Source organism: Salvelinus fontinalis, chromosome 11 (genome assembly GCF_029448725.1).
Source record: "Salvelinus fontinalis isolate EN_2023a chromosome 11, ASM2944872v1, whole genome shotgun sequence".
In the NCBI taxonomy this organism is placed as follows: Eukaryota; Metazoa; Chordata; class Actinopteri; order Salmoniformes; family Salmonidae; genus Salvelinus; species Salvelinus fontinalis.
The window spans coordinates 38,976,435-39,002,290 of record NC_074675.1 but is presented as its reverse complement, the minus strand read 5'-3'; the positions used below and the strand labels follow the sequence as shown (position 1 = coordinate 39,002,290).

Here is a 25,856-nt window from a genome sequence, read left to right as displayed (position 1 = left end):
CTTTACATCAATTTACCGTTTTAACCCCATATAGGCCAATTTTATTTTCTCTATGTTACACACATACTGAAACAGGATGAAATGGCCTATACTATAGGAACACGTATACTGTACATATAATCAATATTTGATCATGTCATATCTCCCTACAGGTTCTGCAGAAGAGAACATCTGACAGTCCCAACAGCAGTCTAACCCTGAACCCCCACTCCCCCTTCCACTCCTACCTCCATCTCACCCTCTCACTCACCATGGCTGAGCCCCCGGAACCAGTGCTCTTCCAGGGGCACCCAGTCTCAGCAGCCGCCCCCAGCCTGGGGGAGTCCACAGATGTGGAGTGTCCCATCTGCTACCAGGAGTACAACCAGAGCAGCAAGTGTCCTCGCATGCTGGAGTGCCTCCATGTCTTTTGCACCGAGTGCCTCCAGAGAATCCAGCTGTCCCCGTATCCAACTGACCCCTCGGACCCCCAGAGCCTTCCCAGTCCTGCCATCTCCTGCCCCCTTTGCCGCCACCCCACCACGCTGGAGACAGGTGACCCCCTCACCTTGCCCTGCAACTCCCGCATCCTGGCCCAGCTGCCGCCCATGGCCTTCCGCATGCCCACATCGGTGGCTGCCCGACTGGCCACCGTCACCCAGAGTGTGGTCCTCTCCCTGGAGGCCAGCAGGGATTCTCGCTTCATCATCCTGCCCACAGTGAGCCTCCGGGTGGAGCAGATGCACCCCAGCGATAGGCCACACAGCGGAGGTGGAGGCCTGGTTGATGAGGTGGAGGTGCTGCAGCACCACAGGAGGACCCTGGTATGTGTGCAGCTGATAGCCGTGGTCTTCTGGGTGTTGTTTGGGGTGACCTGCGTAGTGGCGGTAGTGTTCGGGCCAAGCTTCTTCTGCAACTGAGGGGAGGATGAACACTTTTACTTGCATCCTTTCTTCTGTCCTTGATTACTTTCTAAAGTAAGGAAATGTGTATTGTCAAAATATTTGAATATGGCCTCGATCCAGAATGAACTATGGGCCTACCTCAAACAGCATTGAAATTGTAAATGACAAATATGCTTACAAGATCAAAGTTGATGTATACAGCCTCATAATCAGATTTAGTTGATGTAAGTAGCACTAATGTTGTTCAGAAAATTCTGTATGCAGCTCTGTTTTCTGCTATGCACTGATTTAGAGTTCCCTCTAGTGGTGTAATATAGGCCGTTCTCAACTGTGAAGATGGGCATTGTGGAGTTTTTATTATTACATTGTACTACAGTCCTTGGCTATTTATTAAAAGCATTTCATATCTGTTTCATGTTTTGACTTCCACATGTGTGTGTGTGTGTGTGTTTAGCATAACGGTTATCATCATGAAGATGAATTATGTTGTGGAATAAAATTCCTGGAATATTTCTACAGACCATTGGATACAGACAGACGGTGGCACGTTGAGCGAAAACGTAAAGGGAGCATACCTGACGTCATACGCCGCGTTGGCTTGAAATAGTCGAGAGAAAAGTTTTTAGACCCCCCCCCTTATGTTTTTGTTGGGGGAGAAGTTGTGGGTAGCGGATCTTGTGAATGTAGCGTGTGCGTGTTTTTTAACCCCTTCGCCGTTAGGGAATTATATATTTTTCTTTTGGGGGATATAAACTAAGGCGATATGTTCGTGATATAAGTAGATGTTCATCTTTTTTATTAGTTCTGGCCAGGGCAAACTCACTGCTGGCTAGTGTTGTAAGAGCACTTCTCCTCACCCCCTTCTCCCGTTAGCATAGCTAGTGTTAGCTAACTAGCTACCTTTCTCTTCCATAGTTTGTGTGGTACAGCTGAAAAAAAAGTTGCTGGTGAAATGGCGGAAACCAAAATAATATACCACATCGACGAGGAGGAGACGCCGTATTTGGTGAAGATTCAGATTCCTGCCGAAAATATCACTTTGTTGGATTTTAAACAGGTCTTGAACAAGCCCAACTACAAATTCTTCTTTAAGTCTATGGACCAGGACTTCGGGTAAGTGAGAGCCAGCGATGCATGATTGTGCGGTGTCGCGTTGTGGGTTTCAGGCAAATTATGATGATAAAGAAGAAAACCAACTGAGTCCAGTAGTTGATTAGATACATTGTTGCAAAGTCTATTTATCTTTGACTATACTCCAAAAGTCACAAAGCGTGAACTGTTGCTACACTTTGGTAACGTTAGTTACAATAGCTAAGTTAACTAGTAACCATTTCACTGGATCAACTTGCATGATCCAATGTTGCAAATGAAAGGTGTCATTAAGTAACTAGGTTTACAGATTTTCATGCGAATATTAATAAAACTTCGTAAAAAAACATGCGCATTTTCCCAACAGAGATGTTTCTATCAAATGGACCTGTTGCAGCTGTGCGCGATAAAAGGCTGTGCGCAATGACATTGTGCACATAAAAATTAAATGGTGTGCAATTCGGGGCGTTCCTGCCCCACCCCCTCGAACATCCAAATGGTTCCTTCATGAACACTCCCCCCTTGAGCATCCCATTGGTTCCTGCATGAAACCCCCCCCCCCCCCCCCCCCCCCCCCCCTCCAAGTAACCCATTGGTCCATCTCCCCCTGATCAAAAGGGAAATAAAACTATCTGGGTTTTTTTTTGTGCCCGCCCCGGAATATGCCTTGCTAGCCAGCTGGTCGCTACCGCCTGCCGAACCCCTGCCCTTACTATTGTTAACAGAACTGCTGGAAAACAGTGCCTGCCAGGTGGGGGCTAAGGGCATGTTGTCACCCTGCCTTCCGCTAGCACAGCTGGTGGGAGGATGGGGGATACACCGTGGGCTAGCTATCTTGCTAATTAGTGACACCGTGTGCTAGTTAGCTAGCACGCAGTGTCACTCTCGCCTGCTGTGTACAGGAGAAAACCGTGCCCGAGAGGCGGAGGGCTGCGGTGACACTGTGTTAGGCTAGCCAGCTGCTGTTGTCGGCCCTACCCCTTCTGTGGGGTTTATTGGTGTGGAGTGCCCTGCGGTTGAGGGCGGTGCAGTTGCCGTACCTGGTGGTGATACAGCCCGACAAGATGCTCTCAATTGTGCCTCTGTAAAAGTTTGGGAGGGTTTTAGGTGACTAGCCACATTTCTTCAGCCTCCTGAGGTTGAAGAGGCGCTGTTGCACCTTCTTCACCACACTGTTTGTGTAGGTGGACCATTTCAGTTTGTCTGTGATGTGTACGCCAAGGAACTTAAAACTTTCCACTTTCTCCACTGCTGTCCCGTCGATATGGAGAGGGGGGTTCTCCTTCTGCTGTTTCCTGAAGTCCACAATCATCTCCTTTGTTTTGTTGATGTTGAGTGAGAGGTTGTTTTCCTGACACCACACTCCGAGTGCCCTCACCTCCTCCCTGTAGGCTGTCTCGTCGTTGTTGGTAATCAAGCCCACTACTACTGTCGTCTGCAAGCTTGATGATTGAGTTGGAGGCGTGCATGGCCACGCAGTCATGGGTGAACAGGGAGTACAGGAGGGGGCTTAGCACGCACCCTTATGGGGCCCCAGTGTTGAGGATCAGCGAAGTGGAGATGTTTTCTACCCTCAGCACCTGGGGGTGGCCCGTCAGATAGTCCAGGACCCAATTGCACAGGGTGGGGTTGAGACCCAGGGCCTTAAGCTTAATGATGAGCTCGGAGGGTACTATGGTGTTGAATGCTGAGCTGTACTCGATGAACAACATTCTTACATGGGTATTCCTCTTGTCCAGATGGGATAGGGCAGTGTGATGGTGATTACATTGTCTGTGGACCTGTTGGGGCGGTATGCAAGCTGAAGTGGGTCTAGGGTGGAAGGTAAGCTGGATGTGATATGATCCTTGACTAGTCTCTCAAAGCACTTCATGATGACAGAAGTGAGTGCTACGGGGCGATAGTCATTTAGTTCAGTTACCTTTGCTTTCTTGTGTACAGGAACAATTGTGGCCATCTTGAAGCATGTAGGGACAGCAGACTGGGATAGGGAGCGATTGAATATGTCCGTAAATACACCAGCGAGCTGGTCTGCGCATGCTCTGAGGATGCGGCTAGGGTGCCGTCCAGGACAGCAACCCTGCAAGGGTTGACACATTTAAATATCTTACTCACATCGGCCACGGAGGAGAGGGGGGGCCCGCAGTCCTTGGTAGCGGGCCGCGTCGGTGGCCTTGTATTATCTTCAAAGCAGGCAAAGAAGGTGTTTAGTTTGTCTGGAAGCAAGACGTGGCTGGTTTTCTTTTTGTAGTCCGTAATTGCATGTGGACCCTGCCACATAAGTCTCGTGTCTGAGCCATTGAATTGCGACTATAATTACATTTCGCTTGTTTGATTGCCTTACGGAGGGAATAAGTACATTGTTTATGTTCGGCCATATTCCCAGTCGTCTTTCCATGGTTAAATGCGGTGATTCGCGCTTTCAGGTTTGTGCGAATGCCGCCATCTATCCAAAATTTCTGGTTAGGGTAGGTTTTAATAGTCAGAGAGTACAACATCTCCAATGCACTTCCTTATAAACTCACTCACCGAATCAGCTCATAAATCAATGTTATTCTCTGAGGCTGCCCGTAACATTTCCGTCTGAGTGATCAAAACAATCTGGAAGCGTGGATTCCGATTGGTCAGACCAGCATTGAATGGTTCTTGTCACGGGTACATCCTGTTTGAGTTTCTGCCTGTAGGACGGTAGGAGCAAAACTACGTCGTGGTCGGATTTGCCCAAGGGAGAGCAGGGGAGGGCCTTGTATGCATCAAGAAAGTTAGAGTAGCAGTGGTCCAGTGTATTTCCCACGCGAGTGCTACAAACAATGTGCTGATAGAATTTAGGTAGCCTTGTTCTCAAATTTGCTTTGTTAAAATCCCCAACTACAATAAATGCAACCTCAGGATATATGGTTTCCAGTTTATATAAAGTCCAGTGAAGTTCCTTGAGGGCCGTTGTGGTATACGCTTGAGGGGGGATATACACAGCTGTGACGATAACCGATGGAAATTCTCTTGGGAGATCAGATGGTCTGCATTTGGTTGTATGGAAATCTAGGTCAGGTGAACAAAAGGATTTGAGTTCCTGTATGTTGTTATGATTACACCATGAGTCATTAATCATGAAGCCTTCACCCCCGCCCTTCTTCTTCCCAGAGAGATGTTTATTTCTGTCGGCGCGATGCATGAAAAAACCCGGTAGCTGTACCGCCTCTGACAACATATCCCGAGAGAGCCATGTTTCTGTGAAACAGAACGTTACAATCTCTGTCTTTCTGGAAGGCAACACATGCCCTAATTGTCTACCTTGTTGTCTAGAGACTGGACATTGGCGAGTAATATACTCGGAGACGGTGGGTGGTGTGCATGCCTTCGAAGTCTGACCAGGAGGCCGCTCCGTCTAACTCTTCTGCAGCAACGTTGTTTTGGGTCGGACTTTTTGATTATATCCAATGTCCTGGTTGGTGGTCCGAACAAAGGATCCGCTTCCTTTATAAAATGTTTGTGTTATATAGCGAGTGTGCCCACTCTAGTATTGGCACATGCGTTCTAGCGAACAGCTTGCAGATATACAGTGCAGGCATAGTCTACATGAGATTATTATGGATAAAAGAGCAAGATTATTTTGATTTGTCAAACGGCATTTGATCATGTCACCAGAATAAGACCCTCAATATTTATGAGAAAGGAGCATCAAGTTAATCACCTTGCACTTTCAACACCCTGTGAAGTTCATCGTAACTTATTTCATCTGTAGCCTAATAAACTGCATGCTTTCCCTACAAGTCTTAGTGGGTGGACCACACGTAATTGCGTGACTCCCAAATTTACTTCGATATGATGGTTATTATCATTACATGTGCATAAAAGTGTTTCCAGCGACATTTCTCGCATAATTAATTTTCCAGACCCAAAACGATTCCACCTTGTCTAGTGTATTTTGTTTTGTCGACATTTGGAAAGTTTACTTAACTTCTTATGGCTTGGGGGGCGCTATTTTCATGTCCGGATGAAAAGTGTGCCCAAAGTAAACTGCCTGCTACTCAGGCCCAGAAGTTTGGATATGCATACATTTGGTATATTTGGATAGAAAACACTCTAAAGTTTCTAAAACTGTTTGAATAAAGTCTGTGAGTATAACATAACTGATTTGGCAGGCGAAACCCCGAGCACAATCCATCCAGGGATTTTCTTTTTTTAGGTCAATCTGTTTTCCATTGGTTTTCTATGGCAAGGCCGTTTTAATAGAAATATTCATGCAGTTGCTATAGCTTCCACTAGATGTCAACAGTCTTTAGAAATTGGTTGATGTTTTTCTTTAGAGAAATGAAGAGGTAGCCCTGTTAGTTTCTTGTGTCACTCCAGGTGCACTCTAATGATTTGCTGCTCGCGACCTAGAACATGCTTTCTTTGTTTTCGTCCGGTATTGAACACAGTTTCTCTCGTCTTAAATTTTATTGATTATTTACGTAAAAAAATACTTAAAGTTGTATTACGAAAGTTGTTTGGACAAAGATTACAGGTAACTAATGAGATATTTTGTAGTCATGTAGCGTGAGTTGGAACCAGTGTTTTTCTGGATGAAACGTGCCAAACAAATTGACATTTTGGATATATAACGACAGAATTAATCGAACAAAAGGACCATTTGTGATGTTTATGGGACATATTGGAGTGCCAACAGAAGAAGCTCATCAAAGGTAAGGCATGAAATATATATTTTTTTCTGATTTTTGTGTCGCGCCTGGCGGGTTGAATTATAATTGTCTGTCTTTGTTTGATGGGGTGCTGTCCTCAGATAATAGCACGGTTTGCTTTCGCCGTAAAGCCTTTTTGAAATCTGACACTGCGACTGGATTCACAACAAGTGTAGCTTTAATTTGGTGTATTGCATGTGTTATTTCATGAAAGTATAATATTTATAGTGATTTGATTTTGGCACTCTGCCATTTCACCGGATGTTGTCAAATCGATCCCGCTAAAGCGATTTGATCCATAAGAAGTAAAAAAAAAAAAGTTTTGTTTCCGTCAGGTCGGTTGTGGTACTTTTTTATCTGACATGTACTTTACTCACACAAAGTTTGGATGGAAACCTGGTTAGCGGTTCGTAACCAGGTTTCCAGACTTTTTATGCGAGTAAAGTACATGTCGGATAAAAAAATGTCGCGACTGGCCCAATGGAAACAGCAAATTTGTCTGTAAACTATATATACGCTAGACAAGGCGGGGTCTTTTTGTGTCTGAGAAATGTAGCTGGAAATGCTTTTATATGGATGTAATAACCATCATATCGAAGTAAATTTGGAGTAACTACATGTTGTGTAGTCCTCCCACTACGACTCGGGAAAGCATGCCGTTAACTTCACAGGGTGTCCCTTTCCAATAATTATGAAGGGGCTTATTCTGGTGGCATATTATTATTGATGTTTGGCAAATATTGTTGCTATTCTGTCCATAATAATCTCATGCAGGCTATACCTGCACTATCTGCGAGCTGTTGGCTAGAGTTCACATGCCAAAACCAGTTGGCAAATTTGCTACTTAACGCAACATTTTTTTTGTGCCAAAACCATCAGTAGAGTTGAAAATGCAATGGAAACCCATTTGACTTATTATTTTTTTTTGGTACATGGGATAACAAATTTTATGTGTCCTACGTCAGCACGCACAGACTTATCCGGAAAAGTAAATTTGATGTAAACACATCTCTGGTGGGAAAATTTGCATATTTTATTTATGTATATTTTAGAATATTTTTGTGAAAATCTGTCGCCAATTAGTTATAAAATTGGCTAGTGGGAGAAAATATGTGTCATGAGAAGGGGGAAACGCTTGAGTTGATCTGATGTTTGGAATAGGGGTATGTGATTTTATCTTTAGACAGTTAATGCAACAAGGTGACACATTTGGTTGGCCTGTTAGGCTATTTTAATAGTATTTAATTGAATTCAATAAGCACAATGTCCTATAACGTTACCCAATTATATGACTTTCAAATTATATGACTGCCTATCAAAGAGGTAGGGAAATGTGGGGGGTCAATGACTGCATAAAGAAAGCCAAACCATCTCTCTATTAGAGGTTGAGAGATTAATCGGAATGGCCAATTTTTATTTTTTATTTTTTTATTATTTTTTTACACCTTTATTTAACTAGGAAATTCAGTTAAGAACACATTCTTATTTTCAATGACGGTCTAGGAACGGTGGATTAACTTCTACTTGCACACAATCCCGGATCCGGGAGCACCCCCATCAGTAAAAAAGCTGCCTAGCATAGCCTAGCATAGCGTCACAAGTAAATATTAGCATCTAAATATCATTAAATCACAAGTCCAAGACACCAGATGAAAGATACACATCTTGTGAATCCAGCCATCATTTCTGATTTTTAAAATGTTTTACAGGGAAGACACAATATGCAAATCTATTAGCTAACCACGATAGCAAAAGACACAACTTTTTTTCCCCACCATTTTTTTCCTGCATAGGTAGCTATCACAATTTCGACCAAATAAAGATATAAATAGCCACTAACCAAGAAACAACTTCATCAGATGACAGTCTGATAACATATTTATTGTATAGCATATGTTTTGTTAGAAAAAATTGCATATTTCAGGTATAAATCATAGTTTACCTTTGCAGCCACCATCACAACTCTCACCAAAGCAACTAGAATAACTACAGAGACCAACGTGAATTACCTAAATACTCATCATAAAACATTTATGAAAAATACACAGCGTACAGCAAATGAAAGACAAAGATCTTGTGAATCCAGCCAATATTTCAGATTTTTTAAGTGTTTTACAGCGAAAACACAATATAGCATTATATTAGTTTACTACAATAGCCAACCACACAACAGCATTGATTCAAACCAACAATAGCGATAACGAATAAACCAGCAGAAGATATTAATTTTTTCACTAACCTTCTCAAACTTCTTCAGATGACAGTCCTATAACATCATATTACACAATACATATAGAGTTTGTTTGAAAATGTGCATATTTAGCGGCACATCGTGGTTATACAATGAGAATAGTTGCCAAGCTGCCAACAATATGTCGGGAGAAATCTTGGGAGAGGCACCTACTCTAATCAGTAACTAATCATAAACTTGACTAAAAAATACAGGTTGGACAGCAAATGAAAGATACATTAGTTCTTAATGCAATCGCTGTGTTAGATTTTTTAAATTAACGTTACTACGACATACAGCGTGCGTTAAAGCGAGACCGCACCGAAATGAATGGCGGAATATGAGTTTTACATTTTTCAACAGAACAACGAATTAACATCATAAATAGTTCTTACTTTTCTCAGAATCTTGGGCAAGTTGTCCTTTGTCCAAAAGAATCGTAGCTCGGTTGTAGATTGTCGCCTTCAACTTTGGAATTAGCAGTAAACATTAGCCAGACGTGCCCAAGTCCCTAGAAGGCAGCACAAATAAATACCCGAAAATCGCAATATACTGATATAAACTGATATAACTCGGTTTAAAATAACAACATTATGATGTCTTTAACACCTATATCGAATAAAATCAGAGCCGGATATATCTAAGGGCTATAACGGGAGCTTTCTAGAACGCCATCCTGAGGTCTGTCTTGCGTCATGGCGAAGGAAGGAAAGAGAGGACCCCACGTTGCCAGCCCATTTATAAGGCCTCAGATCTGCCTAGCAACTCCATTCCAATTCTCACTATTTGCTGACATCCAGGGGAAGGTGTATGCAGTGCATCTCAACCAATAGAAGACATGCAAACTAATAAACTGACCTCAGAACAGCCTGCAGATTTCAGATTTCTCACTTCCTCATAGGAAAATTGCTCCAACTCGAGTTCTGTTTTACTCACAGATATAATTCAAACGGTTTTAGAAACTAGAGTGTTTTCTATCCAATAGTAATAATAATATGCATATTGTACAAGCAAGAATTAACCTCTACAGAGTACCTAACCCGGATCCGGGAGCACACCCCACACTGATTAGCATCGCTAGCATAGCGTCACAATTAAATAGTAGCATCTAAATATCATTAAATCACAAGTCCAAGACACCCAATGAAAGACACAGATCTTGTGAATAAAACCACCATTTCAGATTTTTTAAATGTTTTACAGGGAAGACACAATATGTAAATCTATTAGCTAAACACGTTAGCAAAAGACACCATTTTCTTACTCCAACAGTTTCTTACTCCATCAGGTGCTATCACCAATTCGGCTAAACTAAGATATTGATAGCCACTAACCAACAAACAAATTCATAAGATGACAGTCTGATAACATATTTATGGTATAGCATAGTTTTTTTTTTTTAAATGTGCATTTTTCAGGTATAAATCACAGTTCTACATTGCAGCTGCAATCTGATATAGTGCTGATGCAGCTAGAACAATTACAGAGACCAACGTTATATAACTAATTACTTGTCTTAAAACATTTCAGAAAAAATACACAGCGTACAGATATTGAAAGCCCAACATCTGGTGAATCCAAACAATATTTCAGATTTATTAAATGTTTTATAGCGAAAACAAAATGTAGCGCTAAATTAGCATAACCACGCCAGCCAGAACCAACTGGGCGCGCCCGACCAGTTCACATGCACGACAGATATATGAAATAACATCGTAAATTGGGTCTTACTATTGCTGATCTTTCATCAGAATGTTGATCAAGGTGTCCTTAGTCCTGATGAGTCGTTCAATCCATTCACAATGGCAACTTTCCCTCCTCATTTAGCCTGGGTACTGGTCGACTGGCACGGTCCCTGTCCAAAGTTAAAAAACGCACAGAACGGAACACGGCAAAACTCCCGAAAAAATTCAAATAATCTGATTAAACTATATTGAAAAAACATACATTACGATGATATGGTCACATGTATCAAACAAACTTCGAGACGGAGATAGTTTTCATCCGTAACGTCAGCATAACAAAAGACAATGGCACCTCTAAAACGCGCGTTTCAGAAAACCGGAAGTTGTCGGTCACGCTAAAGAAATAGGTCTTATTTCACGTCAGTACAAGATAAACAAAAAATTTCTCCTCTGACGTCTTCCTGACACCCAGAGGAAGAAGAATGAAGTGTGTTTCGGGTCATAGGTGGCGTGACCATATATAGGCAGAGCGTTGAAGCGAGCATACACATCTTGCAATCTTCTTCTGGCTCAGGGAAAGTGCTGTCAAATGACCTGTGTTTCACTCAGAGACAAAATTGAAACGGATTTAGAAACCATAGCTTGTTTTCTATCCAATGGTATATGGTTATATGCATATAGTAACAGCAATAATTGAATAAGAGGCAGTTTAATCTGTAGAGGCAATTATGCTAATGCGAAAACAGCACCCCCTGTATTCTCAAGAAGTTTTAAGTACGAGGCAGTTTAATTTGGGAACAAAGTGCAAACAGCACCCCCTATTGAGAAAAGATTAACTGCCTTGTTCAGGGGCAGAACGACAGATTTTTACCTTGTCAGCTCGGGGATTCGTTTTTGCAACCATCCGGTTACTAGTTCAATGCTCTAACCACCTGCCTTACATTGCACTCCACGAGGAGCCTGCGTGGCAGGCTGTGACTACCTGTTACGCGAGGGCAGCAAGAAGCCAAGGTAAGTTGCTAGCTAGCATTAAACTTATCTTATAAAAAAACATTACATCTTAACATAATCACTAGTTAACTACACATGGTTGATGATATTACTAGTTTATCTAGCGTGTCCTGCGTTGCATATAATCGATGCGGTGCCTGTTAATTTCTCATTGGATCACAGCCTACTTGGACAAATGGGTGATGATTTAACAAGCGCATACACAAGTATATATTTTTAAACCTGCATATTTAGTTAATATTGCCTGCTAACATGACTTTCTTTTAACTAGGGAAATTGTGTCACTTCTCTTGCGTTCCGTGCAAGCAGTCAGGGTATATGCAGCAGTTTGGGCCACCTGGCTCATTGCGAACTGTGTGAAGTCCATTTATTCCTAACCAAGGCCGTAATTAATTTGCCAGAATTGTACATAATTCTGACATAACATTGAAGGTTGTACAGTGTAACAGCAATATTTAGACTTAGGGATGCCATCCATTAGATAAAATACGGAACGGTTCCGTATTTCACTGAAAGAATAAACTTTTTGTTTTCTAAATGATAGTTTCTGGATTCGACCATTTTAATGACCAAAGGCTCGTATTTCTGTGTGTTATTATGTTATAATTAAGTCTATGATTTGATAGAGCAGTCTGACTGAGCGATGGAAGGCACCAGCAGGCTAGTAAGCACTCATTCAAACAGCACTTTTGTGTGTTTTGCCAGCAGCTCTTCGCAATGCTTCAAGCATTGAGTTGTTTATGACTTCAAGCCTATCAACTCTCGAGATTAGGCTGGTGTAACCGATGTGAAATGGCTAGTGAGCGGGGTGCGCGCTAATAGCGTTTCAAAAGACAATTGCTCTGAGACTTGGAGTAGTTGTTCCCCTTGCGCTGCATGGGTAACGCTGCTTCGAGGGTGGCTGTTGTCAATGTGTTCCTGGTTCGAGCCCAGGTAGGGGCGAGGAGAGGGACGGAAGCTATACTGTTACACTGGCAATACTAAAGTGCCTATAAGAACATCCAATAGTCCAATAGTCAAAGATATATGAAATACAAAATCGTATAGAGAGAAATAGTCCTATAATAACTACAACCAAAAACTTTAACATTGAAGACTCATGTTAAAAGGAACCACCAGCTTTCATATGTTCTAATGTTCTGAGCAAGGAACTTAAACGTTAGCTTTTTTACATGGCACATATTGCACTTTTACTTTCTTCTCCAACACTTTGTTTTTGCATTATTTAAACCAAATTGAACATGTTTCATTATTTATTTGAGGCTAAATTGATTTTATTGATGTAATATATTAAGTTAAAATAAGTGTTCATTCAGTATTGTTGTAATTGTCATTATTTCAACAACAAAAAAACGATTAATCGGTATTGGCTTTTTTGGTCCTCCAATAATCGGTATAGGTATCGGCGTTGAAAAATCATAATCGGTCGAGCTCTACTCTCTATCCGTCACACCCCTCCTGATCTCTCATAGCTAAGACCAGGCAAAAATACTAGTATCCAAATATGGGTCAAAGCATAACTTCCGCCATAAATACTGTCTTTACATTGGACACCACAATGAAGAAAAGCCCTTCTCACCCTGGCTGTTACCCTGGCTGTTACCCTGGCTGTTACCCTGGCTGTTACCCTGGCTGTTACCCTGGCTCTTCTCATCACTAATTCCCATCTCTTTCTCTCTCTGTGAAATCCTCAGCTTTTCTTCCCTTTTGGGAACTGGACCAAGTTTTTGTCTCCCTTAACACCCTAGCTTGGCTGGCTGCAACCCCTGTATATCCCCCTTTCTCCTCTCTCTCTCTCTCTCTCTCTCTCTCTCTCCTTCTTTTCTCCCATTTAAATCCTCCAGACTGAAAGAGCTGTCTCCTCTCGCAATTAATCTTTCTTTGGTGGCTGCCTGTCAGTCGTGCACTTCCCTAGGTTGAATGGAATGCATGTTTGTGTTGGAGTTTGACTGATGAGACCTAGGGCTTCTGTTAAACTCATTACTTGCAGTTAAACTGCTTAAGTTTTGTAAAGTTAGTAAAACGTACTTTGATGTCTCTCTCGGATGTTACTGAACATGAAACCAAAACGTTATGTTATTAAAACAGGCACTAAAACAATCAATTTCTCCTGCTTCATTAGTGGAGCTCCCGGGTGGCACAGCATCTCAGTGCTAGAGACGTCACTACAGACCCTGATTCGATTCCAGGTTGTATCACAACCGGCCGTGATTGGGAGTCCCATAGGGTGGCGCACAATTGTCCAGCGTCGTTAGGGTTTGGCCGGGGTTGGCCCTCATTGTAAATAAGAATTTATTAACTGACTTGCCTAGTTAAATAAAGGCTAAATCCATTTTTTTTAAATGTGAGTTGAAGTCAAGCAGTTGGAAGTGTCTGATTCCTGGGTTCATTAGACCTAAGTCTACTTCTACCACAACCGCAACATTTTGAAACATCTCAAGAGAGTCAGTTACAAGCAGGCTACATTTAAACCCAGCTCAAAGGAGTCAGCTGCCCAATCAAAACAGAGCTAGTCAGCCTGAGGCCTCAGTAAAGTAACTAAAGCATTGGTGTGTGTGTGTGTGTGTGTGTTTGCCTGTTCTGTGTGTGTTTTGTTTCCTGGAGTGCGAGCCAGCTGTCAGACTGGCTGTGTGTGGCAGTCAGAGCTGAGCATTGTGGAACAGAGCAGACCAGATCGGGGACCTGGGGTTGGACGGAGGCCATTTGCTTGGTGTCTGGCCGTGGCAGAATCAACAGGAAGAGAGAGGGGTCGGGGTAGTGGAAGTGAATGGTGGTTGTGGTTGTGCTGTGCGAGAGATTAGTAAATGGGAGAGAAAAAATGTGTGTTTGTTTGGGATGTGCGAGGCAAATAAGTAACGGCTAGGAGGGAGGTGCTGGGCAAGAATTTCAGGTTTTAGGATTCCAATGGGATTCTGAATTTCCAAGATGTGTTTGTGTTGTTTGAGACATTTGCGAGTGAGTTGGTGAAATAGTTTGAGGTGAGGTCATTTTGTTTGGAATGGTGAGGTATGTAGACTATTACCCTGTTAGGGATAGAATGTTGCATCTGTCCCTTTCTGGATGCAATCTGATTCTGCCCTCTTAGCAAGAAAGAACAGGATAGACCGAGGGGAAGAGAAAGAGGGCAACCCGAAAGGATTGAAAGAGACAGAGCGAGAGATGAGAAAGTGGGAAAGAGAAAGAGGGCACAATAGGGGGTTAAGACGGGTTCTCACATTCACCCACTCCAGCACTGTCACACAAGGCCCGCCTCCTCCCTGTGACATGCCTCCCCGGTGCCCACCACAATCTGGCCCTGTGCTGCTTACACTCAAAACAACAGCTGCTCACACTCACCCACAAAACCAACCCTCAACAGCTGCTTACAAAACCTCAGAGTGGGGCAGAGCCGACCATACTACACCCCCCCACACACACATACACACACAATGGTGCATGTGTACACACACACAAAACATCAGGCGTAGAGGCAAATGAAGATGAAAAAGCTTAGCTGTAAGTCTTTAGGCAGTCAGTTAAATGTTTCCTCTACACAGTACTCATGTCCAGCTCAGGTCCTAAGTACTGCAGTAATAAATAGTGGCTCAGACAGACAAATATTACACAGCAGACTCTGTCTCACTAACCTTGTATGAGTGGACGCAGAGGAAAAGAAGTGATGGATGTCTAAGTCTCAAGAAACATTGTCTGGTCCGTGAGTTGCAGACGTGGTTGTAGGGAGTGTGTATCTGTCTCCGTTGTGGTTCGGTAAGGACGCGGAGTCATCGGGAAACACCGTGGTGTCCTCGTGTTGCTCTTTTACGTCGGGTCTCTGCGTTATGGGTTTACAGTATGTGTTTGTCTCTGTGTTTTCACTTAGCCTAATCTCTCTTTCTTTCTTTTCCTCTTTTTTTTTTTTTTTTTAGGGTGGTGAAGGAAGAGATCTCCGACGACAGTGCCAAGCTCCCCTGCTTCAACGGACGAGTGGTGTCATGGGTAAGGGCAAACTGGGAGAGGTAGACGGTCCACAGCTATCTTGGACCAGTGAAAGGCCAGCAGTGGAAGGGAGACAGAGGGGGAACTCCTGAATTGCTCCAAACTATTTTCCCAGGGCCGAATTGTAAAAGTCAAGTTCCCAAGTCGGAACAATACTGCTGAATTGGACCTAGCAGTTCAAATGTATCATAAACTGCTCAAAGTGACCTTTGAACCAGAGCCAGCGATGTAGGCTACAGACTCTGGCAAACTCGGTCTGAGTTTCAGAGTTTAAAACCATCTCCATATTGGCGTCAAGTTCCAAGACCATTGCATGATCTTCTAAGAATGCCAATTAGAACGTTGTTGTCATGGAACGTTTGGTGCCAACATGGCGGCATTTTCTTCACCGACCTCTGTGGCTATGACCCTGCTTTAACTACTAATAGAACACTGGCAAGAACCCACTATCATGAACACCTTGGTCTGTGAATGTAACACTGACAGAACCAAGGTATTTCCTACATCCTCAAAATGTCCTCACTTTTGATCATATTACCTACCCTAAAGAACATGCAGGATATGAGTCCTGCAGACAAAACATTGTGACTTGTCCCGGTCGGGAGGAAAACATCTGCTAAGTGCATATGAAGGAGAAGAAACGAGAGAGAGAGGGATTAAAAGGGTTGGACAAAGAGAGGAGGCCATAGGGACTGACACGTGATAGGATGGAGTATCCCAGAGGGATGACTGCTCTATAGTCAAACAGCCATTTGGAAGAACGAGGGAAGGAAGAGAGTTTAAAGAAAAGAAAGGGGGGGGTAGTGTTCTGTGGCACTGTGTCTCTGACACCTTAGAGGGGATATTCAATCAAAACGGCAAACTGGTTTTCAGGGGAAGGTTCAGGACAGAACTGTATCCGCGAAACTAGAACACATTTGAATGGATGCTTTGTTCAGTCTCCTTTGTCATAGAGACATTTAAATGTATAGAAACCCAGACTCTTTGTTGAAAGATGGTTTTTTTAGCCCCTCTCCAGGCAGACTGGTCTGTGTAGGAGTATGTTGGGTCTGTAGGGAGTAGGTAATTGGATGTGTAGGAGGTCAGGGATGGGCAACTGGCGGCCTGTTGAAGGCCCTTTGAGTAAAAACAAAACAAACTTAACAACCTAGAGAATTGACTGACATAACAAACTAAAATAATAATTCCTCTTCTTCAACCTGATTTTTTTATTTTTTTATTATTATTATTATTATTATTATTATTTTTTGTACATTTTTTATCCTCCATCCTCACTATCATCCCCTTTCAACTACTTTTCCCCTCTTTCCCTCCTCTGTCCACCCCTTCCAAATCTCTGTCCCTCCCGCTCTCCTCAGTTGGTTTCATCAGACACGCCAGGAGCAGCAGAGCCAGTACCACCAGTCCTTCCTCCGCCCCCGGCAGAAGTCCGGCCCCCGCCATCACCCCCTCCTCCTCTCCCACCCCCACCTGTCGAGAGGACCGGGGGCATCGGTGACTCCAGACCCCCATCGTTCCAGTATGAGCGCACACCCTCTCCCACAGTCCCAAATAATCAGTGTGCTACTCTAATGAATCTCGTACTGTATCTAACGTATTCTATGACAGAATACCTCAGTCACTCCAGCCTATCATGTTACCTGCTGTTAAATACAACGGCCCATTTGAACATGATCTGAGCCTGTGCCGCCCATTGACAGTAAGCACCTGGTCTGGGAACAGGTTCTAGTTACTGTCTGTCTAGGTCATAATACACCGCAAACCTGGGTTCAGATAGTATTTAAAATCATTAGCTGCACTGTATCGAGTTTTCCTGGTGCAATCGGACCAGAGGAATGGCCCCAAAAGTACAAACCCGCCTATCCAGCACTCAAGGCAGACTAAAGTAATCGCTCAAAGTTCTTGAAAATTAAGATTTCAAATGCTATTTGAACCCAGTTGTGACATACAGTACCTCTACTAGGCTTGATCCATTGCTTCCTATTCATACACGTTGTCCTCATAGGTCGTAATATATGTAGCCTATATTATTGGATGTTAGGTGTGCGCTGCTATTTGTGTTTTATTAGTAATGTATGTTCCAGAGCTGACATACAATACCATTCACCCATAGAATTAGAATGAGTAGAACGGACGTTCTCGTTCGAAGTCAATTCTATGTTTTCTATGTTTTTTTTCTACTTTAACCCTCTCCCCTATGCAGTCCCAATGCAGCAGGCAGTGTGGAGAACCTGGATGACCAGACAGAAACCGAGTCTGTGGTGTCCTTCCGGAGAGAGAGACCCAGACACAGGGAGGCCATGGAGCAACATGGTGAGCACTCTGCACCGCCCACTCTACTGTCACATGATGGTTTCCACTACATAGAACAGCGTCAAAGTCAAAATGGCTAATAGAACAGCCACAAAGTCAAAATGGCTAAATCGTAAAAATTCATGAAAACGAGGTTGTTATTTTTGGTCCTAATTTAGGCATAAGGTTAGCAGTGTGGTTAAGGTTTAAAATCTAATGTAAAAAAATATAACATTTTTAAATATGCAGGGTTTAGGACTTTGTGGCTGTGGTAGCTATTGACGAACCATGATGGAACTGCACTGGGTCATGTTCAGTAGGGCACTGTAATGGAAAATTTCACAATGGAAAATGACAATGAGCGTTTCTTAATGGGCAATGTCAGGTTTCCCGTTTCAAAATGTTCTGTCTAATGAACGCAACCCTTGTTCTAGTGGTAATAGCAATTGACATTGATAACATGAATAAACATGAAATCCATAGTTAACCCTCTATCTCTGTTCCTCTTCTCCGCCCTGCTCTCCTATCTCTCGATCTCTGGTGCGTCAGGGCCTAGGATGAACGGCCAGAGCCGCATGGAGCGCCACCTAGCGGGCTATGAGAGCGCTACCACGGTGATGAGCAGCGAGCTGGACACCACCAGTTTCTGTGACTCTGAGGATGACGACACCATGAGCCGGTTCAGCAGCTCCACAGAGCAGAGCACGGCGTCCAGGCTGCTCAAACGCCACCGCAGGCGCAAGAAACAGCGCCCGCCCAGGCTAGAAAGGGTAATGAATTCACTAGTCCTTCCCTCTTTTCATTTTTTTATTAAGTTTGCGACATAAACCGTTTAAGTCAGAAATGTCCCATTCTGCGTTGGAATTTATTGCGTTTTCCCTTTTCTTGTCCCAGGCGTCGTCGTTCAGCAGTGTGACGGACTCCACCATGTCTCTAAACATCATCACCGTCACGCTCAACATGGGTCAGTAACGTTTCGCCGTCTGTTCCCCGACACCACTCCCCTTCTCACGTCATCCGTTTTTACATCTTCCACCCATCTCTCTGACCCTCTTTGACTGTCGAGCCTTTTCACTCGTTATTTTTGACCACCTAACCGGTACTCTGCGCGTCCATTTTGTAAAAACCTCCAGTCGTTCTGGAAATAGCCTGGTGAAACCTGCCTGATCTTAGCAATAGCTCACATTCTGTGAAGTGAAACGGAACTTAAGCGCTCAGTCTGCTTTACCAGGCTATAGACATCCACCCCTCCCAACACATTTCTGCCCTTTGACCTGAACTCCATGTCTCACCATCGCTTCCTCCCCTCTCTCCTCCTGCCATGTCTCTCTCCTCCTGCCATGTCTCTCTCCTCCTGCCATGTCTCTCTCCTCTTGTCACTTTTTTTTCACCAACTCTTACCACCACCTCTCAGAGGTTCTTTATCTCAGGGAACTTTCTTCCTAAAAGTTTGAGATTAAATAACCAATATCCTCTTCCCTCCCACAGAGAAGTATAACTTCCTAGGCATCAGCATCGTGGGCCAGAGTAACGAGAGAGGGGATGGGGGCATCTATATCGGTTCCATCATGAAGGGAGGGGCGGTGGCTGCCGACGGACGCATCGAACCCGGGGACATGCTGCTGCAGGTGTGTGTGTGTGTGTGACTGACGGGTAACCGGATAGCCATATATAACGGGTGATTGATTACATGAGGTATTTGTTTCTCGAGTTAGGATTGGACCGTTCATATCTACTTTCTCCTCAAGGTGAACGACATCAACTTTGAGAACATGAGCAACGACGACGCGGTGCGCGTGCTGAGGGAGATCGTGCACAAACCCGGGTGCGTTTCACGCCTAAGGACATCAGCACGTTTACACGGCCGAGCCCTTTTTGTCTACGCTCAGTGGGAAATGCCAGTTGCCATGCGATGGTGACGACCTGTCCTTCTGTCTCTCCCTCAGGCCCATCATCCTGACAGTGGCTAAGTGCTGGGACCCGTCACCTCAGGGCTACTTCACCCTCCCCCGCAGTGAGTAGCAGCCTGCACGCCTCGTCTCCACCATAGAGTTGTACAGCTACTCGGTCTCTATGGTCTTTGACTCTGGGTGTACTTAACATTAGGAACACCTTCCTAATATTGAGTTGCACCCCTGTTTTGCCCTCAGAACATCCTACATTTGTCGGGGCGTGGACTCTACCAGGTGTCGAAAGCGTTCCACAGGGATGCTGGCTCATGTTGACTCCACTGCTTCCCACAGTTGTCAAGTTGGCTGGATGTTCTTTGGGTGGTGGACCATTCTTGATACACACGGGAAACTGTTGCGCGTGAAAAACCCAGCAGCGTTGCAGTTCTGACAAACTCAGACCGGTACGCCTGGCTCTTAAATCTTTTCTTGTCCCTTGACCCTCTGAATGGTACACACACACAATCCACGTCTCCGTTGTCTCCAGGCTTACAAATCCTTCTTTAACCTGTCTCCTCCCCTTCATCTACACTGATTGAAGAGGATTTAACAAGTGACATCAATAAGGGATCATAGCTTTCACCTGGATTCACCTGGTCAGTCTGTCATGGAAAGAGAAGCTGTCCCTAATGTTTTGTACACTGTGTATAGTGGGGCCATCAATACTTTATCCTATGGAATGCCAAAGGAATTGTGTTTTTGAGATCTCTTGTATTCCCCCCCCCCCCCGTAGATGAGCCGATCCGGCCCATAGACCCAGCAGCATGGGTGAGCCATTCGGTAGCCCTTGCGGGGGCCTACCCTCCCTACACCGGCAGCTCTGCTCTCAGCACCATCACCACCACCTCTGTCACTGAGACAGAACGTGAGTACCACATGCCCTTTCTTATCTTGTCTACTCTCTCTTTAGCTACTCTCTCCATATTGCCACTCTCTTTTCAACTTTCTCACTCTTTTAAACATTTACCTTCTCGCTCTTTCTCTCTCCACTTGACTTACCCCAGTCTACTCTCTCTTACTTTGTCTCCCTCTCTGTTTCTCTCATTTCTGCCCTCCTCCCTTTCTCTGCTATCTTATGTTATTGTGGTCTATCCATTCCTTTGTCGCGTGCCAGGCGTTTTATCCCCGGCCTTGGCACAGGAAGCACCGGCCACATCTGGCTTTCTCTTGTCTACTTTTTTTTTTTTTGTGGTCAATGATGGCTGTCTACCTCCCTCTGTTTTCACCCATCCCTTTCTAAACTAAGCAGAAAAAGAAACGTCATCTCACTGTCAACTGCGTTTATTTTCATCAAACTTAACATGTGTAAAATATTTGTATGAACGTAACAAGATTCAACAACAGAGACATAAACTGAACAAGTTCCACAGACATGTGACTAACAGAAATTGAATAATGTGCCCCTGAACAAAGGGGGGGTCAAAAGTAAGTCAGTATCTGGTGTGGCCACCAGCTGCATTAAGTACGGCAGTGCATCTCCTCATGGACTGCACCAGATTTGCCAGTTCTTGTTGTGAGATGTTACCCCACTGTTCCACCAAGGCACCTGCAAGTTCCCAGACATTTCTGGGGGGAATGGCCCTAGCCCTCACCCTCCGATCCAACAGGTCCCAGATGTGCTCAATGACAACAAGCTCAGTCCGATGATGCTGTGACACACCGCCCCAGACCATGACGGACCCTCCACCTCCAAATCGATCCCGCTCCAGAGTACAGGCCGCGGTGTAACGCTCGTTCCTGGGATGATAAACGTGAATCCAACCATCACCCCTGGTGAGACAAAACTGCGACTCGTCAGTGAAGAGCACTTTTTGCTAGTCCTGTCTGGTCCAGCGACGGTGGGTTTGTGCCCATAGACGATATTGTTGCCGGTGATGTCTGGTGAGGACCTGCCTTACAACAAGCCTACAAGCCCGCAGTCCAGCCTCTCTCAGCCTATTGCGGACAGTCTGAGGCATGATGGAGGGATTGTGCGTTCCTGGTGTGACTCGGGAAGTTGTTGTTGCCATCCTGTACCTGTCCCGCAGGTGTGATGTTCGGATGTACCGATCCTGTGCAGGTGTTGTTACACGTGGTCTGCCACTGTGAGGACGATCAGCTACGTCTCACAGTACGGACATTGGAATTTATTGCCTTGGCCACCTCTGCAGTCCTCATGGCTCCTTGCAGCATCCCTAAGGCACGTTCACGCAGATGAGCAGGGACCCTGGGCATCTTACTTTTGGTGTTTTTCAGAGTCAGTATAAAGGCCTCTTTAGTGTCCTAAGTTTTCATAACTGTGACCTTAATTGCCGACCGTCTGTAAGCTGTTCAACCATTCCACAGGTGCATGTTCATTAATTGTTTCTGGTTCATTGAGCAAGCATGGGAAACAGTGTTTAAACCCTTTACAATGAAGATCTGTGAAGTTATTTGGATTTTTACGAATTATCTTTGAAAGACATGGTTCTGAAAAATGGACGTTTCTTTTTTTTGCTGAGTTTATATTTCTCTCTCCTCAACCCTATCTCCCTTTCTCTTTTTTTATTTCTCCCTCTATCTTCCTCATTTTCTTTATTTCTCTCTACCCTTCTTTTTCTCCCTCCTTTTCTGTATCTCTTACTCCTTCTCTATCTCTCCAGGTTTTGATGACTTCAACCTGTCCCTGCACTCTGACATGGCGTCGGTGGCTAAGGCCATGGCCTCCCCAGAGTCTGGCCTGGAGGTCAGAGACAGGATGTGGCTCAAGATCACCATCCCCAATGCCTTCCTGGGTGAGTTGGAGCGTGGGGGGGGTTTAAGAGGGCCATAGTCAGGCCTCTGTATCAAGACAAAAAAGTAAACATTTAAAGGGATCAAACTAATGACAAACTCTTTCCTCATCCTCTCTCTCTCTGTCCATATCTCGTGTGTGTCTCTCTCTCTCTCTGTCCATCTCTCTCTCTCTCTCTCTCTCTCGTGTGTCTCTCTCTCTCTCTCTCTCTCTCTCTCTCTCTCGTGTGTCTCTCTCTCTCTCTCTCGTGTGTCTCTCTCTCTCGTCTCTCTCTCTCTCTCTCTCTCTCTCTCTCTCTCTCTCTCTCTCTCTCTCTCGTGTCTCTCTCTCGTGTGTGCGTGTCTCTCTCTCTCTCGTCTCTCTCTCTCTCGTGCGCGTGTCTCTCTCTCTCTCGTGTGTCTCTCTCTCTCTCTCTCGTGTGTCTCTCTCTCTCTCTCTTGTCTCTCTCTCTCTCTCTCGTGTCTCTCTCTCGTGTGTGCGTGTCTCTCTCTCGTCTCTCTCTCTCTCGTGCGCGTGTCTCTCTCTCTCGCTCGTGCGTGTGTGTGTCTATCTCCAGGTTCTGATGTGGTGGAGTGGCTGTACCACCACATCGAGGGCTTCCAGGACCGCCGTGAGGCCAGGAAGTACGCCAGCAACCTGCTGAAGGCCGGCTTCATCCGCCACACGGTCAACAAGATCACCTTCTCAGAACAGTGTTACTACATCTTCGGAGACTTCAGCGACTGTGAGAACTGTGAGTACCAGGGGGACTGTGAGTACCAGGGGGACTGTGAGTACCAGGGGGACTGTGAGTACCAGGGGGGCACTTATGCTGAAGAAAAATCATATTGATTTGGATTTTTTTATTTGAATGAATTTATTTGTGGAAAGGTTAATGCCTATATCTTCTTAATAGCTGTAAGAGCTTATTCAAACCCTTTGGCCAAATTAGTTCTTCAACCAGTTAAAGTTGAACTCTCTCTCTCCTCGCCCCCTCCCTCCGTACTTCTCCCCTCCAGACATGGCCAACCTGTCCCTGATTGACAACGACGGTTCCAGCGGGGCCTCCGACCAGGACACCCTGGCCCCCTTGCCCCTCCCGGGGGCCACACCTTGGCCCCTGCTACACTCCTTCCCTTCCTTCCAGTACCCCCACCCCCACCCCTACTCCAGCCAGCCCCCACCCTACCACGAGCTGTCCAGCTACAGCTTCGCCCCGGGCAGCACGGGCACAGCCAGTCAGCACAGTGAAGGTAAGACCGGGGGTGGGGGGGGGGGGGGAGAAAGATGTCCGCCGAATGTCCCAATCGTGACTGCATTATGGAAACTAACGAAATAACCATAAATGTGTGAGAGCTGGCAGTTGTAATCAGTTGTAACCCCTGTGTTTATCCCCCCAGGGAGCCGGAGCAGTGGGTCAACGCGGAGCGAGGGGGGTGAGAGGCGACGAGGCAGTAAGGGTGGTCAAGGCAGTACGGTGGGAGGAGGAGGAGAAAAGTCCCCCTCTGGAGGAGGGGAAGGGGGGGACTCTCGCTCGGGCAGCGGCAGCGAATCAGAATACTCGGTCCGCAGCAGCCTGAGGCGGGGCCACGGCTCGGCCACGCCTAGCGAGCACAGCCACTCCTCCCAGCGCTCGCATCATCATCATCACCGCATGCCACTGCCCCCCCACATGTCGCCCTATCCCCCGGGGATGCCCATGCCCTACAACCCTATGATGGTGATGATGGTGCCCCAGCACCCACACCCACACATGGGACCCCCAAACATGGGACACCCCCACCAGTACCCCCAGCAGCACCCCTTGGTCCCCATGCACCCGGGCATGGGCCCCTCTGTCCCTGGAGGACCACCCGGGGCCCCCCCAACCCGTGACCTGGGCTCTGTTCCCCCCGAGCTGACGGCCTCGCGCCAGTCCTTCCACCTAGCCATGGGCAACCCCAGCGAGTTCTTTGTGGATGTCATGTAGTCTGATGACGTGTGTGAAGTGAGTGGCTATTGATGTGAGGTTTAGGAGTTTCATTCTTTGGGGACTGAATATTCTAGTCTATGCTGGTAATTAACTTGTGGTCTGATTAGGACCTAGTAGATTGGTGTCACTCATTTCTTGTCTGGTAAGAACAGGGTTCAACATTGAGTCAGGAATTTTGGCACAGTATCATAAAAGACATGAAATGCATCGCGTCTGGTTTCCCTTTTCTGAATATACTGGCGTACTGTATCTTGACTTGCAACTCCAAAACATGCTGCCTGACTCTCCATGTCAGAAAAGCAACTCTTCCCGTTTCATTTCAAACGCGCGTGTATTGGTTTAGTTCTGCTTCTGAAATCACCGATTTCAAAATCAAATTCTATTGGTCACATACACATATTTCGCAGATGTTATTGCGGTTATAGTGAAACGCTTGTGTTCCTAGCTCCAACATTTAGTTAATAGCGTTTGGCTGACTTGGTTGGGCGTGAGTAACTGTAGTGGTCGTTCATTGAAACGACTGAAGTAACGAACTGGCCAAATGAGCTGTCGCCAAGTGTACTGAGAGGACTCGGACAGTAGAGGGCGCCACTTCCTCTTTTATATTGGGGGAGGTGAAATTGATCATGTTTCCAAATTTACCTGAGTGTTGATAATGGCATTTGTGGCTGTATCACGTGACTCATAAGTGCCTTATTTTCAGCCATTAGCCTCCTAAAAGACATGTATGAAATGTATTATGTCTCATCAAGCCTATTTTTTTTCATGAATTTGTGTGCCAACTAGTTTTTATTGTATTATTTTTACCTTTGTTTATATCTATAATAACTTCCATGTAAATGCAATAGTATAGAATAGTGAACTTGTGAAGCTATAGGTCAAACAATGACAGACAAACTTCTGTCTGGCAATCAGAGGATAAAGACCTCAAATGACAAGAATGGGTAACATGTACTGTGACCATGTCTAGGACTATGTGGTATAAGAAATGGTACTTCAGGCTGACGAAGGCACACCAAAAACTGTACTTTTGGGATTGAATCATGAGTTCTCTCTTCAAATAACTGTGATTCCCCCTCATCCTCTTGCCTCATATTTTGTATGTTAATGACACGCGAAAGCATCCATTTTGTACGAAGGAATATATCGAAGATGACGACGATGTATAACCGAACCATAAAGGTGCTAAATGAAGTAGTGTCACCTTGGTGTCCTTCTTGTTTGATTATTGTCACTTTTTGTTTCTGTATTTTAGAATAAATTTGTAATAGACTGAAATTGAAAGACTTTTTTTTACCATATCTTGTGAATGTAAATGGATTTTAGAGAAATATTTATGTCCACCAACTTTCCAGA

The 25,856-nt window shown here is 44.9% G+C and overlaps 2 protein-coding genes across 2 annotated transcripts; both read left to right on the top strand.

Annotated features, from left to right (window-relative positions):
• The first annotated feature begins 211 nt into the window (after nt 1-211).
• Nucleotides 212-1,198, top strand: si:ch73-335l21.2 (RING finger domain-containing protein). The gene has a single exon (XM_055937125.1). The coding sequence runs from the start codon at nt 252-254 to the stop codon at nt 897-899; it is 648 nt and encodes a 215-aa protein (XP_055793100.1). The 5' UTR covers nt 212-251; the 3' UTR covers nt 900-1,198.
• Nucleotides 1,199-1,642: 444 nt separating this feature from the next.
• LOC129865712 (segment polarity protein dishevelled homolog DVL-2-like) lies at nt 1,643-25,778 on the top strand. The gene is made up of 14 exons (XM_055938677.1): nt 1,643-1,997; nt 15,487-15,556; nt 16,915-17,075; nt 17,760-17,869; nt 18,398-18,618; nt 18,743-18,812; nt 19,337-19,476; nt 19,597-19,673; nt 19,795-19,862; nt 20,531-20,662; nt 22,419-22,550; nt 23,106-23,282; nt 23,548-23,781; nt 23,929-25,778. Exons 1-14 carry the CDS (start codon nt 1,837-1,839, stop codon nt 24,495-24,497), a joined length of 2,322 nt encoding a protein of 773 aa, XP_055794652.1. The 5' UTR covers nt 1,643-1,836; the 3' UTR covers nt 24,498-25,778.
• The last annotated feature ends 78 nt before the right edge of the window (nt 25,779-25,856 follow it).

Bases quoted from the DNA above. Each gene is read 5' to 3' on its own strand.
- si:ch73-335l21.2 (XM_055937125.1), top strand. From the start codon at position 252: ATGGCTGAGCCCCCGGAACCAGTGCTCTTCCAGGGGCACCCAGTCTCA.
- LOC129865712 (XM_055938677.1), top strand. From the start codon at position 1,837: ATGGCGGAAACCAAAATAATATACCACATCGACGAGGAGGAGACGCCG. The intron at 15,557-16,914 runs GTAAGGGCAAAC...CGCTCTCCTCAG, and splicing joins ACGGACGAGTGGTGTCATGG to TTGGTTTCATCAGACACGCC. The intron at 20,663-22,418 runs GTGAGTACCACA...CTATCTCTCCAG, and splicing joins CTCTGTCACTGAGACAGAAC to GTTTTGATGACTTCAACCTG.